The 16,572-nt window shown below is 39.2% G+C and overlaps 1 protein-coding gene across 1 annotated transcript in view; it reads right to left on the bottom strand.

Moving 5' to 3' along the window:
* Positions 1-16,572, bottom strand: part of LOC306714835 (dihydropyridine-sensitive L-type skeletal muscle calcium channel subunit alpha-1-like) — a 138,967-nt gene that overhangs the window by 88,348 nt on the left and 34,047 nt on the right. Inside the window, exons 11-17 of the mRNA XM_079184982.1 lie at positions 5,925-6,150; positions 4,728-4,935; positions 4,471-4,591; positions 4,242-4,356; positions 2,446-2,548; positions 2,285-2,354; positions 2,065-2,197 (exon numbers count right to left, since the gene is read on the bottom strand). Of these exons, the coding sequence (XP_079041108.1) occupies positions 2,065-2,197; positions 2,285-2,354; positions 2,446-2,548; positions 4,242-4,356; positions 4,471-4,591; positions 4,728-4,935; positions 5,925-6,150 (976 nt within the window). The remainder of the gene's footprint in view (positions 1-2,064; positions 2,198-2,284; positions 2,355-2,445; positions 2,549-4,241; positions 4,357-4,470; positions 4,592-4,727; positions 4,936-5,924; positions 6,151-16,572) is intronic.

The raw sequence follows: 16,572 nt of genomic DNA, 5'->3' as shown, positions 1-16,572 counted from the left end.
TGCCTGGTACTTGTTATGGAAGTCCCAGATATCACGAGAAACTAAACGCCGTCATGTCTGGTTCATAACATAGTCCGGAGGAGCTCCGTGGATTTCATCGAGCTCACTGTAGCAAGCCACACGTCGGCTCTTTACTACTGGCTGTGATTTAACGGCAATAAACCGACAAAAAGTGACTCCGAAATAACTACGTAATGATGCCCATTTGTACTTGTTTTCTCAATGGAGCTTGGATCGATCAGTGCTAGGCTATGCTAACATTGCAGCAGCTCTATGAACACACAATAACGTCATCTAGACATAAATACGGCAGCGTCTATTCATTGTTTGCACTATATGGTTTACACACACACATTTATACACATTATTTGGTCAGGTCTCTATTGATATGAGGGATCGTAGAGCTCTGGGTGAACACAGACGCTACAGTATTTATTTCCTGATTCAGCAACGGCAGGACATCAGTGATGACAGGAGAAACATCTCAACGCTGATAGGCTATCGCGCCACAGCGTCACGCGATTTTTTTCGGTTGGAAATGAATGCTTTGTTTTTTTATCCGATTCATCGATTAATCAAAGAAATAATCGACAGATTAATTGATTATTAAAATAAACGTTAGTTGCAGCGCTAAACTTGTGGGCACGCTGTCAGATTGTCGCAGAATTTCATAGGGGCGTGGCCTTCTACAGCAATATATATAACTTCAAAACCATGTGGCTTATCATCACGAAATCTGTAGCATATGTTCACATTGTGTCCTGTAACATACCCTCAAATTTGTATTCCATACAACCTCTAGGGGGCGATGCAGTAATACTCCCATTTCTTTGCATTTTTCATCGTTTTCAGGCATTGTACTTTAACGAACTCCTCCCACAGAAATTATACGATCAACTTCAAATTTGGTCAAGATGATCTAAAGACAGTGATGAAAAGTTGCTGAAATGGTGTACTGACATTGAACGACATTCATTTTATGTGGCGCCCATGTCACGCCCATTTCGTTTTGTTCGCCATGAAAGAGGAAATTGTTGAACTCCAAGGTACGTTATTCAATCTGCCCCAAACGCATGATGATGGTCAAAGCCTGAGCACATTTCTATGCCAACATTTTCACAAAGTCATAGCGCCACCTACTGGCAAAAGGAAATGACAAGTTTTATACTTCGATATACTCCGACTAGGGAGTTGCCCAGATCAGTCTCAAATTTGGTAAGGTAAGACGTACGACATTGATGATGCTTCATCATGAATATTGTGAGTCGTCGTTAAACGCTGTTGCTGGGGCAACGCGTCATTCGCCATGAAAAATTAAGCTTCTTTTTCTGTGGCTTAGGATGCTCAACAAGCCTTGGAACTTTGCACAGGCGTCATAGGTAATGGAAATAAATATTTCATATGGCTTTTTGGCTTGACCGTTAAATTGCCTCGATAGCGCCCCCTACAAATATTCAAAAACATAGCCCCAGCGCTACATTTGACATACATGTATGATATTTGGTAGGGACATGTATCACATGGAGACTTACAAAAAAGTCTCTTGGGACCATACTCAACCAACTAACTGGAAGTCGCCCATTTAGATTTTTGTGTGAATTTCTAGTCGCTATACTTTAACGAACTCCTCCAAGGGACTTTGTCAGATCCTTTTCAAATTTGGTCAGTATGATCTAAAGACCTTTGCAATTAAAAGTTACTCAAAGTTTTACGTTTGATGGAATGGCGTAGCCGTGGCATGGCGGCCATTGTATGTGATTCGCCATAAAACAAGCTGATACAGAGCAACATAATGCATGTTTGTGCGTGTTCTCTAGCACCACATAGTGGATACAGGAACTGGTGGAATATTTGCACTACATCATTTCCAGCGTCACACAGTCCATGCTGGAAAAATACGTTGAACTCCGGGATGCGCTGTACGATGGTCAAAGACATTCACACCCGCATCTGCCAGTGCCCCGCCAGTACCCCCGAGACGCGGGAAGGTGCGAGGGCCTGTACATCGCTGCTTGCAGCTTTAATTTTATTTATTATCCACCTCAACAACCACCAGAATCTTACTTGTTCTGAGGTCCGAAGATAAAAAATGAGCTGGCTTCTGGCATCGGCACCGCTTCTTCCTTCAACTGCAGATCTGCCATTGGACGAGGTCTAGGGCTTTCTGGGATCTCAGGGTCCTCTTCCTCATCATCACCTACCCAACAGAAAGAGTGAGGTATTAGCAGAAACCTCTCTTACTGAATCGTATGATTAATTACAGTATGGAGGCATTTGGATTTACCAGGAAAGTCTGCTGGAGGGAAAGGGTCCTTGATCTCATTAACATTGGACTCAAACTCATCGATTTTGAGCTGCAGGTTTGAAAATAAAATAATTGAAAGTTAAGAAAGGATATGATATTGTTTAATTTACATTGTCGATGAATGCTCTTGGATGCCTCACCTTGGCAGTTGTAGGGATGCCCTCTACACCCTTGGCTCTTTGCTCAGCTAGCTTCTTTGCCAGATTTGCTTTCTCCTCTGACGCCTTGTCAGGCATGTTGGCCCTTTGAATGAACAGTGTTTGATTCAACTGGTTGTTGGCTTGTGGGATGAAAGAAAACTTAATAATTTTATAACTTGAATCATAATGTTCACAGCTATATGTTACATATTGTAATTGTAAACCATATTGTATAACGTCCTTGTAGGAAGTATGGATAAGTGTGTGCTTAATTGTAATGGTTACTACAGGGTTACATTTTTTGTTTTGCCCATATAAATCACATCGTCCCATGCCAGACTGAATGAACCAGGTCAACCTGCAGGTTGAACACGCAAGTAGTCCTGCAATGCAAATTAAGTAAATTAAATCTGACAACAACTTTTCTGTGTGAGTAAACACACAGATTTAGAGCTAGGCTGATTGGTCTGAGGCCCGTGGGTGTTTTGACCCAAGGCCTCCAACTGTTTCCTGATACACGGACAGAGTGAAGGGGCCAATGTCAACCTAATGTCCCCTTGGGACTCAACTGGCTCCTAACAATACATTATTGCACCCAAAATATATATATATAAAATATATAATAAGTGATACAATTCAGTGAATTTAGTCATCCAGTGTTTTCCGAGTTGGGACCTAAGAAAGAACTAAAAATCATGAGTTTGTCAAAGGGGCTGTCTTATGGCAGCTGAATTAGATCTGGGCTTGTATGTGTAAATCTTCTAAGATTTGCTCTTATGAAGGATCCTTAACAGTGACTAATGAGTCAAATGTTTTTAGTGTAAGGTAGGACATAAAGACTTTTGACAAAGTCTAAGTATGATTCTTCAGTGATGACTGTAGCGACGCCTCATGGTTGGAATGAAAAATACTTAAATTATATCTACCCACAGTGCTTTAACTCTCACACTTAAAACTTGCATATAATGCAAAATACACATTCTCAGGGCTATTCAACATAAATATGCGTCCCTGCTGTGTCCCCCTAAGTGTGAGAAAAGACCACCCTCTCTTTTTCTCATGCTCCATCTATCTGAAAAATCTGTCAAATTTGCAGATCCATGTGAAGTTCTTCTGTCTGCCATTGTTATTTCCTCTCTATCAACCAACAGGTGTTGGCTGCAAGAACCAACACAAAAGTCTTCATGTACTCACACCATCAGACGATATGAAGAAGATAAACCTTATTTTCACATTACATTCATTAAGCTAATAATTTATCCGATAAATAAATTCAGCCATGTGGATACAACCCCAAAATTGCAAGAATCATGCAAGTATGTTATTTCGGCAAATATGCTGAACTGGTTCTTGTGCTACATTTAGAAACAATAATAGATCGAGAAAGACATAATTTGTATGGGCCACAGTGCAGTCTGAAAAGATGAGTTGTCTGTCTGCGATAGAAAATGTGAGTTTCTGCTGTCTTTATTTCAGTGGGGAGCTTGTTCCATCAATGTGGAACCAGGACAGCAAACAGTCAATATCTTTTGGCCCCCTGGTAGTGAGGGAACCCCCCCATGGATTTTTATCTGCAATAATCCAAAATCGAATGGAAAAGACCCATAGGGGAACCAGTGTGATAACTTCTGGGGTTGGCCTATAGAAAAACATCAGCACTCTCATCCCTTTGTAACATAATGTGGAAATGTCCTGCTATTCATAGTTGTGCGTGAGATTGCAAGTCAGATTAAAACATGAAAAGCAGGATTTTGATGAGCTAAAATGTTTTATTTTGAACATTTGGGAAGACTTACCTGAGAGCTTTCTTGCGTATTGTCTCCTCTGCTTTCTCTTTCTGTGCCAAAGTCAGAGACTCAGCTTCTGCCAAGTTATCAACAGCAATGGCCAGGAAGACATTTAGAAGGATGACTGAATGAGGGGGGAGTCAAAGATTATTACAGTAATTTGAATTGAAATTGTGGTTGTCATGGTTGGAGTTCAGTGTTGGTTCAAGGCACACCCACACAAACACTCTAAGGATACAATTTCCACAGACAAAGAGGATGATGAAGTAGATGCTGACTAGGATACCAGGCATGCTTGGTCCTCCATGAGCCATGATACCATCGTACATGACAGCATTCCAGTCCTCACCAGTCAGGATCTGAAACACATGTCATTTAACAATAATAAAGAGTTATGGTACTAAATAATTGTGACATATTTCAAAATATAATAACTTAGTTTTTGAAAAATATATATATTTTTCAACATTTTATGTTTAGTGGTTTTGATTGTACCTGAAACACAGTGATGAGGGCCTGAGGAAAGCTGTCAAAGGTGCTGCGGGGTTTGGGTTGGTTGGGGAAGTTGAACTTCCCTCCAAACACCTGCATACCCAGCAGGGAGAATATGACAATGAAGAGGAAGAGGAGCAGCAGCAAGCAGGCGATGGAACGCACCGAGTTCAAGAGAGAAGCCACCAGATTACTGAGCGATGTCCAGTATCTAGGGCACACAACATCAATTGAATAGTGGCATCGGTAATTCTGCCAGTTGTATTCAATCAATTCAGAGGATTAAATCAAATTACTTTTTTATTATATTTCAGTAGAGCATGTAAAATGTTGTGCAACATATTTCGGTCACAATTGTTTCATAAGACAAAATAAAGACATCATGTGTGTTCATATCATATCGGCTTTATTAAGATCTTTATTGAGATGAAGTTGGTTAATAATTCATAATAATTATTATCAGCGTTGTTACTAGATGTATTTGAGCAATACTTACAATTACTTTAAAATGTTTAACGCACCCCTCCACCCCCCCTTTTATTTCTTCCTTAATGCGCACTAAAAGGCGAGGAACTGGAAGAAACTGTGTAGTAGAGGCTGGGCCATGGTCGCTGAGAGAATGCATCTACTCCTAGTGGAGCATGGTCTGCTGTGTTCATAGAGTATGAGGCATTGTGCAGATCAGATCCACCTTTGCCTTCCCAAACCTGTCCAACAACATATAAACGCATGACAAGGCCCATTAAAAAAGTCTTCACTACTGTGCATGTGTGCGAGGATACAGCTTATAGCGACAGATCTTATATCATGCACAACTCTCTGTTCTTTTTAATGTCAAATGGATCTTCTTTGAAGGATAATAAATCATTCATTAGGTGAAATAAAAGAGAATGAGCCCTCTCTTGTTTTTCTGATCAGTTATAATCTAGCGTCAACAGTAAATAAAAGCAATATAAATGCTACGGCTATGTTAAAGGTTTAATGTAATGCACTCTGCTTAAAGAGAACTGATCGTCGATCAAACAGTAAGACCTCAAATAATAAGATAATGATCGATCATTCAAGGGCGAAAGACAAAATTGTAAGGAGCAATGAGATACTAGCAGGGTTGGTAAATACGTTTTGCCATCAGATATTCCTGATGAAGACTTCATACACAACTACATACACATTACACATACCAGCTGAACGCTTTCTCACCTGGTGACTTTGAGCAGGCGGAGCAGGCGTATGCAGCGCAGGACAGAAATGCCCATGACTGACATGACGCCCATGTGGACAAGGATGAGCTCCATAATGCCGGTGGACACCACAAAGCAGTCAAAGCGATTGAAGAGGGACATGAAGTAAGAGGGCAGGCCGAGAGCATACATCTTCATGAACATCTCAAGTGCAAACATAGACAGCAGCAGCTTATTGGCATTGTCTGTTGATGGTTGGAGCCAACAGTATGAAGAGAAAGACAATAGACAAAATGAGAGATAGAAAAAGACTGTATCAGTAATCAACAGTCTGCAAAGAGTTTGGAGTGCCACATAAATCATTTTATATATTTATAGTAGTTAATCAGAATAATTTGTTACCTTTGAAAACAGTTCAGAAAGTGATTTATTTTCTATATATTGCATTAATTATATATTATAGAAAATAACAATGTACTGTTTTAATACAATCAATAATTCAAAACTGATGCAACAAAGCAGCGCGATGCGAAAAACTGTTTTTATGGTATTTTATCAAATTTAACAAACAGCACCTTACTGAATCAATTTAGGTTCCTCTTTCATTATTTTTAATTTAGCACAGTTAAGAATGAAAAAAACTCAATCAGCTGCAGCTTTCAACATTTACGAGAAAATAAAGTGAAAAACTGTCGTAATTGGTGTTCACAACCTGTTGCAACAACCTGAAAATGAGATTAGTAGCAGAAAATATGGAATGTTGATTATAATGTTATATCACACTGCTATAACTAGAGATCGGTTTGTGTGTCACATAACTCCTTCTGTCCTATTCCCCAATCCCCTCCAAACTTTCCATTGTACTACACAAAGCAGCAGTATATAACAGTAGAAAAAAACAGGTAATGTTTACAGCTTTCCTATTACCTCCTCCATCTATGGATTCAACAAGTCATTGATATGGTTGTGTTGGTCTAAATTCAAACTAAGTGCATGAAAACCGCATTGGAAATGATTTACTTTTCAGTTAAACACTGAGTACAGTCTGCAGCAAATGACACATAGGTCATTGGAACCACCTTAGGCTACAGGTATCCATACTTTTCAATTTACCCTTTTATGCATTGTGTCCACTATAGGTAAAGGTGATGCTGGTTGTTTCATTTCACAGAACTATTTGACTTCCAGCTGAGCTCTGTCGGGATGTTTGCCATAGAATAAGGCTGGCTTTGGACCTGCCAAAGGCCACAGGTAATTAATGACTCAGATGTTCCTATTACTCCATTCCTTTCATGCATGGTGGCTAAGTGGTAGAGCGGGAAGTCCATCAATCAGAAGATTGCCAATTCGATCCCCGGCTCTGCTAGTCCATGTCGACGTTTCCTTGGGCAAGACAAATTAACCCCTAATGGCTCCCGAGGGCTGTGCTGTGAATGCTTAGTTGAATAACTTTGTTAGTACTGATGGATAGTGGCACATTGCATGGTAGCCTGCCATCAGTGTATGAATGGGTGTGAATGGGTGAATGACATGTAGTGTAGAAGGGCTTTGAGTGGTCGGAAGACCAGAAAGGCACTATACAAATCCATGTACTATTACCATTTGTTTATCGAGGGTGTCCAGTCAGCTGTAGTGATGCCATACATATCTCCTTCACAATGAATTTTGGAAAATAATGCTCTTATACATGTATTTAATTTGATTAGTAGTAATACAAATATGAAGCAAAACACCTAAATCCATTTCGAACAAATTATGCATTGAAGGATTTAGCAATTACAATATCTCACCATAGTTTCTGTCATTCATCTTTGTACACCTAAATTGGATTTAGTCTGCATTTCATGCAAATCCCCGGCTACCTTACATGGTAGTCCCTGCCATCAGTATAATAATGGGTGTGAATGAGTGAATAACATGAAATGTTAAAAAACGCTTTAAGTGGTCGGAACACTAGAAAAGCGATATACAAGTAGAAGTCCATTTACCATGATGAATCGGTTTGTATAAAGCCTTTCATCCAGGTTTGTGCATTCAAAGGGTTACATCATTTGAGACTAACTTTTGAGACTTAAGATAGACATCGAAAAGACTCACTGAAGAGCACCTTCAGTAACAATTTCTTGACCATAGTTATCTGGTTAAGAGAGGTGAAACCACAGGAGTTGACTGAACAGTATGGAGATTCTATTTTGTTCAGTCTGTCCCTGTGCCACATAGCTGGGTTGCTAATGACAGCTCACCAGATGTTTACAGATAACAGGCTGGTGTGGAGAAACAAACAGCAGTAGTAGGTTGTGAGTGAGCTGATGTTCAGTTTCTGTCAATCTGTGCTGAAAGTGATTATTAAACTGGATGTCTGCTGTTTTTAGTTGAACCATGTCTATATGACGATCCATAGCTATGAGGGATACCTTGCATATTTTGATGCATAAACGAGACAGCCTGACAAGTGGTTCCAGGGCTTTATTATCAACTGTCTTGCACATGTACATCCAAAAATATGCCGTAAAAAAAAGGTCTCAAATAATTTAAAGTTGATTAAAAAAGGGGAAATTCTAAGTAATACACCCTATAATCTTATATTCGAACTATTCAAATAAAAGTAATGCCACACAATTTCTGAATAGGTTATAATGAATGTGGGTAATAGTGTCAGTCAAGTCAACTTCTTGAAGTGTTAAGGTGATGTAACTACGATTCAAGGAGCCCATTTGTTCATGTTGCAACAATTACAAGAAGACAGAAACTGAAACGACAGAGAAGGACCTTGATTATGTAACTACTGCCTGTCAATGGAACTCTCTGAGCTCTTTTGACATTTAGGGTACGGTCAGGTATGCATGTCATATGCTATGACCCCAGGAATACATTGACCATTCATCATAATCATAAAAATGATGTTTGAAATATTCACACAGCAATGATAATGCCAAATAATAACAAAAATTAAAGCTGCAAGCAGCGATGTACGGGCCCTCGCATCCTCCCGCACGTCGGGGTTACTGGCGGGAAGCCGGCAGAAGCGGCCATAAATATATGCGACCATCAGACAGCGAGCCCACAAGGTAGACGTATTATTAATGCTTGGACTGTGTGACACTGGAAATTATGGAGTGCAAATATTTCACCAGTTCCTCTATCCACTATGTGGCGCGCAAACATGCATTATGTTGCTCTATATCAAGTATAGACCACATCGTGTAAATCCAATTCAGTGTGTCACATAACGCTGTCTTCCTGTTGCCAGTCGGTGGCACTATGACTTTAAGTGGAAATTGGCTCATAGACATCCTCAGGCCATGACTATTATCAAGTATGGCAAGTTTGGGACAGATTTGAGCAAGTCCAGTGGAGTTACATCAGCTTGTTTAACGGCGAATCACTTAAAATGGCCGCCATGCCACGGCTACGCTATTCCTGCAAACGTAAAGCTTTTAGTAACTTTTAATTGCAACAGTCTTTAGATTATACTGACCAAATTTGAAGTGGATCTGACAAAGTCCCTAGGAGGAGTTTGTTAAAGTATAGCGACTACAAAGCATGGGAAAATTCACACAAAAATCAAAATGGCCGACTTTCCGTTAATTTTAGAGCATGGTCCCAAGACACTTTTTTTTAAGTCTTCATATGATACACGTGCCTACCTAATTGCATACATGTAGGTCAAACGTAGCGCTGGGGCTGCATTTTTGAATATTTGTAGGGGGCGCTATCGAGGCATTTTGAAAGTGTCAAGCCAAAAAGCCATATGAAATATTTATTTCCATCACCTATGACACCTGTGCAAAGTTCCAAGGCTTGTTGAGCATCGTAAGCCACAGAAAAATAAGCTTCATTTTTCATGGCGAATGACGCGTTGCCACGGCAACAGCATTTAACGACAACTCACAATATTCATGATGAAGCATCATCATTGTCTTACAAATTACCTTACCATATTTGAGAGTGATCTGGGCAACTTCCTAGTCGAAGTACATCAAAGTATAAAACTTGTCATTTCCTTGTGCCAGTAGGTGGCGCTATGACTTTGTGAAAATGTTGGCATGGAAATGTGTTCAGGCCTGGACCAGCATCATGCAAAACAAGTTTGGGGCAGATTGAATAAAGTACCTTGTAGTTACAACAACTTCCTCTTTCATGGCGAACGGCACGAAATGTGCCTGACATGGGCGCCACATAAAACGAAGGTCGTTGAATGTCAGTACACCATTTCAGTAACTTTTCATCATTAATGTCTTTAGATCATCTTGACCAAATTTGAAGTTGATTGTATAAATTCTGTCGGAGGGGTTTGTTAAAGTACAATGCCTGAAAACAATGAAAAATGCCTCAAAATGCAAAGAAATGGGAGTATTACTGCATCGCCCCCTAGAGGTTGTATGGAATAAGAATTTGAAGGTATGTTACAGGACACAATGTGAAAATATGCTACAGATTTCGTGATGATAAGCCACATGGTTTTGAAGTTATATATATTGCTGTAGAAGGCCAATATTCTTAATGCAATAAGATAAACAAACTTTTCATAACTGTTGATGAAAGATATCCAATAATGATTCACAGCAAGTTTGGTACCAATCAGACCCAGGGTCTAGGAGAAGTGATTTTTTTTTTTTTTTTACAAAATTCAAAATGGTGGAACATTTTGGTAGGCGGAGCTTAGGGTCCCAAGAGGATTTTTTGTAGAACTCATTCGGTTGCTCATGTCTGTAAAATCTTAAGTAATTTGGACATACGGGCTGTTGGGGCTTGCCTTTCCATTATCTAGTTGGCGCTAGCGAGTAATTTTGTATGCTCGAGCATTGGACCCATAAAATATAAAAATTTCCCGCAGTCCTGATATGCTCGCCAAATATGGGGAGATTGGGGACATGTCAGATACCCTTAAACGGTTTTTCATTGGAGAGAATAAGAAGAAGAAGAATTCCTACAGATACAATAGGGACCTCGCGGACCCGACGTTGTCGGTGCTCGGGCCCTAATGATCACATTTGACTTTGAATTTAAATGTCAACTAACCTGTTATTATTTAACTTAACACATTCTGATGGAGGTCAGTTTTGTCAAACATCAGTAGTTTTTAAATACGAACTCACTTACTGTGGAATATTTTCAAGGGATTTATCCACAACTTTATTATCAAAGCTCTGTAAGGGTCAGATACATTATCGGATCATGCTGTTGCATGACTGTGGTGTTTTTGAAATCTTTACATTTAATGCATATTTGTATTCCATTTACTTAGAAATGTAAGCAATATTTAATGTAATATGTGAACAATTTCTTATTGTAGCAGAATGAAGTGTGTGAACAGTGAGACCAAATATTCAACATGAACCGCAGCTTTTAAAGACCTAAAACTCAAAAAATTCACTGATTAAATGTTACTCAAAGATTTATGTTTACATCTGTAAAATAAAATGTAGTATTTCATAATGACTACAGTATATTAGTTCCTATCTTCCCCCAATAGATGACACTTATAAGCAACATGATTTTTAATGTTCGTTCGACCTTAAAATTAAACACCAAGACCGACTTCAGCTGACCTTGTTTACTATCCTGCTTGATTTCCAGTTTCAATTTCTTCAACAAACACTGTCCTTTGACTGAAGAAGCAACATGGCCAGCTGGTCTAACTGGTTTGTGTCATTTGGCGTTACCAGTAATTTTCATAAAGATATGATAAGATACACGAAAGTGAATGTGGACTGAAATGAAATCCTCTTTTGCATTGTAATGAAATGTTATTTTACATTTGTTACATAGTTTCTCAAATTATTGAGAACATAATCCAAACAGAATCATAAAATGAAGTAATTTTTATTATACTTAATATCTAATTACATTTTTAATTAAAGCTGCGAGCAGCGATATACGGGCCCTCGCATCCTCCCGTACATCGGGGTTACTGGCGGGACGCTGGCAGGTGCGGCCACAAATTAGACGTATTTGTAATGTGTGTGAGTACATGATGTTTGAAATCATGTAGTGCACATATTCCACCAGTTCCTTCATCCACTATGTGGCGCGAGAGAACACGCAAGTGCAGACCACATCATGTAAATTGAATTCCGTTTGTCACATAATGCTGACTTCCTGTTGCCAGTAGGTGGTGCTAAGACTATGAGTGAAAATTGGCTTATAGACATGCTTAGGCCATGACTTTTATCAAGCTTGGCAAGTTTGGGACAGATTTGAGTAAGTCCAATGGAGTTACATCAGCTTGTTGTTTAATGGTGAATCACGTAAAATGGCCGCCACACCACGGCTTCGCCATTCCATCAAATGTAAAGCTTTGAGTAACTTTTAATTGCAAAGGTCTTTAGATTGTACTGACCAAATTTGAAGTGGATTTGACGAAGTCCCTAGGAGGAGTTCGGTAAAGTATTGTGATTTGAAATCAAGGGAAAATTCACACAGAAATCAAAATGGCCGACTTCCTGTTAATTTTATAGCACCGTCCCAAGAGACGATGTATCTATGTGATACATGTGCCTACCAAATAACACATATAAGTCAAACGTAACGCTGGGGCTGCGTTTTTGAATATTTGTAGGGGACGCATAGAAATATTTAAGTCCATCACCTATGTCACCTGTGCAAAGTTCCAAGGCTTGTTGAGCATCCTAAGCCACAGAAAAATGAGCTTCCTTTTTCATGGCGAATGAAATGACAACTCACAATATTCATGATGAAGCATCATTAATGTCTTCCAGCTTATCTTACCAAATTCGATACTGATCTGGGCAACTTCCTAGGAGTAGTACATCGAAGTATAAAACTTTCCTATTGCCAGTAGGTGGCGCTATGACTTTGTGAAAATAATAACATGGAAATGTGTTCAGGCATGGACCAGCATCATCCATAAGAAAATTGGGGCAGATTGAATTGAACATCTTCCTCTTTCATGGCGAATGGCAGGAAATGTGCAATTCGTGCCATTCTAAATGTACAACTTTAGATTGTAGTGTGAAGCATTCATTGTAACATTTAACCTGATTCTCATGTAGAAGCTCTGGACAGATCATTTATACTAATGCCCTCTGACATGGCTTGAGAATCCACTGTTATCTAACTTTTGCTCTCCAAGCATCTGAGTTTGCACATATTTAGATCAGAGAAGTCTTTTTCTCATAGTATGCCCACAAACCCTTTTAATAAGTTCAGTGTTTGGGCCGCTATTATTATAGAATCCTGCTTACGTCCGTAGTTGCCAGTAGGTGGCGCTATGACTATGAGTTAATATTGGCATGCAGAAATCCTCAAGTCATGACAGTCATCAAACATGTCAAGTTTGGGACAGTTTTGACAAAGTACAGTCGAGTTACAACAGCTTGATGGATGATGGGGAACCATGTAAAATGGCTGCCACACCAAGTCCATGTTGTTCAATGAAACCTCAAACTTTTAGTAACTTTTATTCACGAAGGTCTTTAGATTGTTCTGACCAAATTCTAAGTTGATCTAATTAATTCCCTAGGAGGAGTTCGTTACAGTACAGCACCTAGAAATTGCAAGAAAAACTCAAATTCGAAATGGCTAACTTCCGGTTGGGTTTAGAGCATGGACCCCCAAGACTTTTTTAAAAGTCTACATGTGATACATCTGCTTACCAAATTTTATACATCTAGGTGAAACGTAGTGCGAGGGCTGCTGAAGCATTAAAATCACATCAGATGACTACATTCAGGACTTTAAATGTGTGTGACAACTTTGGTTATGTTTTGAGGTGCTTTTTGCTGTGCTCAAAAGCACCTTAATGTTTCATGGAGAAGAATGCGTCACCACGGCAATGGCTTTTCACGAAACAACAAGCTTTGAGTAACTTTTCATCACAAAGGTCTTGAGATTGTACTGACCAAATTTGAAGTTGATTCGATTATTTCCCGAGGAGTTCGTTAAAAACCTTCCTGAGCCAAAACAGATGTTTTCCCTGCTGCTCTGGAATACCCTGCTTCCCCCGCAGCCAAATATAATAGATGAATGAATGGAAGTTACACTTTGTTTGTGGCCATAAATGTGTTTGGGCTTTGCTAAAATAAGAAAAGTGAATATTAGGTTAAACTAGAAAATGCATTTCCTGCTGAAAATGCGTTGGAATGCTGAAAGCTGAAATGAATTGCAAAAACATTGCTGAAAATTGATATCCAATTAAAAAAAAAATTCAAATAAGCTTAATAATTCAAAAAGTTTAAAGATTACAAATTGCTGAAAATACAGAAATGGGAGACTACCTGTCTGAAAAATGTTGAAGCCCAAGAGAATTTAAACTGCACTGCTGAAAACCCTTCTAGTTGAAATGTTGAACTATGGTGTCTGTTAGCTGAAAGTATGAGGAAGAAGAAGGCTTTGAAAGTTGAAGAAGTTTAACAGGATTTGAAGATTTTTTCCAGACATCCAATTAAAAAAAATTGCAAAAAGCTGAATAATACAAACGATTTAAAGATTACAAATATGAAAAGTCATATCACCCCTCTCCTGAAAGAGCTGAACATTTTGATAGTCGAACGGTTTCTGTAGCTTAAAAATGGGAAAAGTCCTCTCAAAATCTCTAAGACCTGAATGACTGTATGAGAGACACACAGAGAGAGAGAGAGAGACACAGAGAGAGAGAGAGAGGCAGACAGTTAGATGGACTGAGTGAGTGGGAGAGTGTGACGGTTCCCTATCTGGGTTACGTGTTTGTGTACCTTTAAGCCAGCAGGTGCCAGAGTTGGTGATCACCCTGAGTGGAGGCACCTGGGCCCGGTGCGCTCCCACTATAAGGCTCCGCCTTCTTGGCAACCAATGGTGCTCTCCTATCACCCCATTGAGGAACGAGGACGGCTCGTTTGCAACCACCATTGCAATTAGATACCTTGTTATGTGCAATAAACTCGTTACCTGTTGGTCAACTGTCTGCGTCTCCCTGATTAGGTCATGGCTGTCAGAGCCAGGTCGTGACAGAGAGAGAGACAGACAGACAGTTAGATGGACTGAGTGAGTGGGAGAGAGACAGACAGGAAGTCTAACAATCCCTCCAAGGCATGTGCGTAGAGACAGACAGAGAGAGAGTGAGACACAGACAGACGGAGGGAGAGAGTGACAGACTGAGAGAGATAACCAGACAGAGAGAGACAGACAGACACTCTGATCTCTCTGGCAATCCTTCTCATTTGGAGATTGTCATATGTTTTAACATTTACAGCTAAAGTAACTATTGTCCTGCTCTGCCAGGTCTTTCCTCGTCTCGCCCACTTGTGTCATGGTGTGTGTACATCTCACTGGAATCAGGAAACTTGTCAGAATACCCATATTGATTGGCTGAGCAGCATCATGCATATCTCCAAGTCGTGTGTGCGTGTGTCTCAGTGCCTCTGTATGTTTATAAACATCACTAACGAGCTCATAGAAACACCTGTGTGCTTGGGTGCACTGGTTGGTGATTAGAGCACCTGTGTGAGAGATTAGAGTGAACAGTGATTTTCAACAAAACTACCTGGCGAACATATGCCCTTTATACCAAAACCATGAGACTAATCAATCAAATATGAATACCGTGAGAAAGATAAGACTCTGCCGAACGCACTGATGTGTTTTTTATGTTTGTGGTGTTAAAAGTATGAGCTCCAGCGCAATATACAAAACTGGTACCGTCTGCTTTCTTTGAGAAATGAGTGGTCAGATTTAACATTGGTCTCTATGGAGCAGAAAGTTGGTTTTCCTCTCAATTAAGTGATTTTCTGCCAAATGTGTAAATCTGTGGGATTCCACAATCACTTTTTAACGAGAAGAACAGGATTAGCTACTGTAAAATCTAAAAGATATATATGAAGAGTGAAAATTGTGGAGTCGAAGGCAAAAGACAAATATTTTTTTCACAAGAATCTGAAGCTGCTCTTCACTCTAGCGGTGACATCACGCACTCTAAGCTGCGCAATACACACCCATTATAAAGGCAGAAAAGGACTGAAAAAATCATGAAAGTTAAAATGGGACAGTTCAAAAACTATAAAAGATATCAAAAAGATTATAGCATAGAATAATAGCTTAAGATTTTCTCAGTATTTTAAAGTTGAAATGGTGTCTGTAGCTGAAAGTATGAGGAAGTAGAAGGATTTGAAAATATTCTCCATAGAAACCCATTAAAAAAAAAGTTGCAAAAAGCTTAATAATTCAAAAAGTTTAAAGATTAGAAATATGAAGAGATATAGCATAAATGTCCTTAAAGAGCTGAACATTTTAATAGTTGAACGGTTTCTGTAGCTTAAAAAATGAAGAAGCGTTTCAAAAAACAGGGGACGGAAGAAATATAATAAACGGAGGAATAAAGAATAGGATTGTTGGAATGCTTAACAGCATTCCAACAATAAAGAGAAACAGGATAACAATAACGCTTAACAGCATTCCAACAATAAAGTTCTTAACAGCATTCCAACAATAAAGTTCTTAACAGCATTCCAACAATAAAGATTAGGATAACAATACTTGGAATGCTTAACAGCGTTCCAACAATGAGAGAGCTGATTGTTTTGCTGTCCAGGATTCCAGTTCAAAATATAAACTTTTGTCAAACAGCAGTTTGTGAAAATGTAACGAAATGCAATCTATTGGTTTTGTACTGAGCAACACAAATTGTCTGTTTTTTACGTGTCGCTCGGCACGACTTCTTTTTCTGTCAG

The sequence above is a fragment of the Pholis gunnellus genome (genome assembly GCF_910591455.1).
Source record: "Pholis gunnellus genome assembly, chromosome: 3".
NCBI lineage: Eukaryota > Metazoa > Chordata > Actinopteri > Perciformes > Pholidae > Pholis > Pholis gunnellus.
Note: the sequence above shows the minus strand (reverse complement) of the source record. Positions and strands in the feature narration are given on the sequence as shown.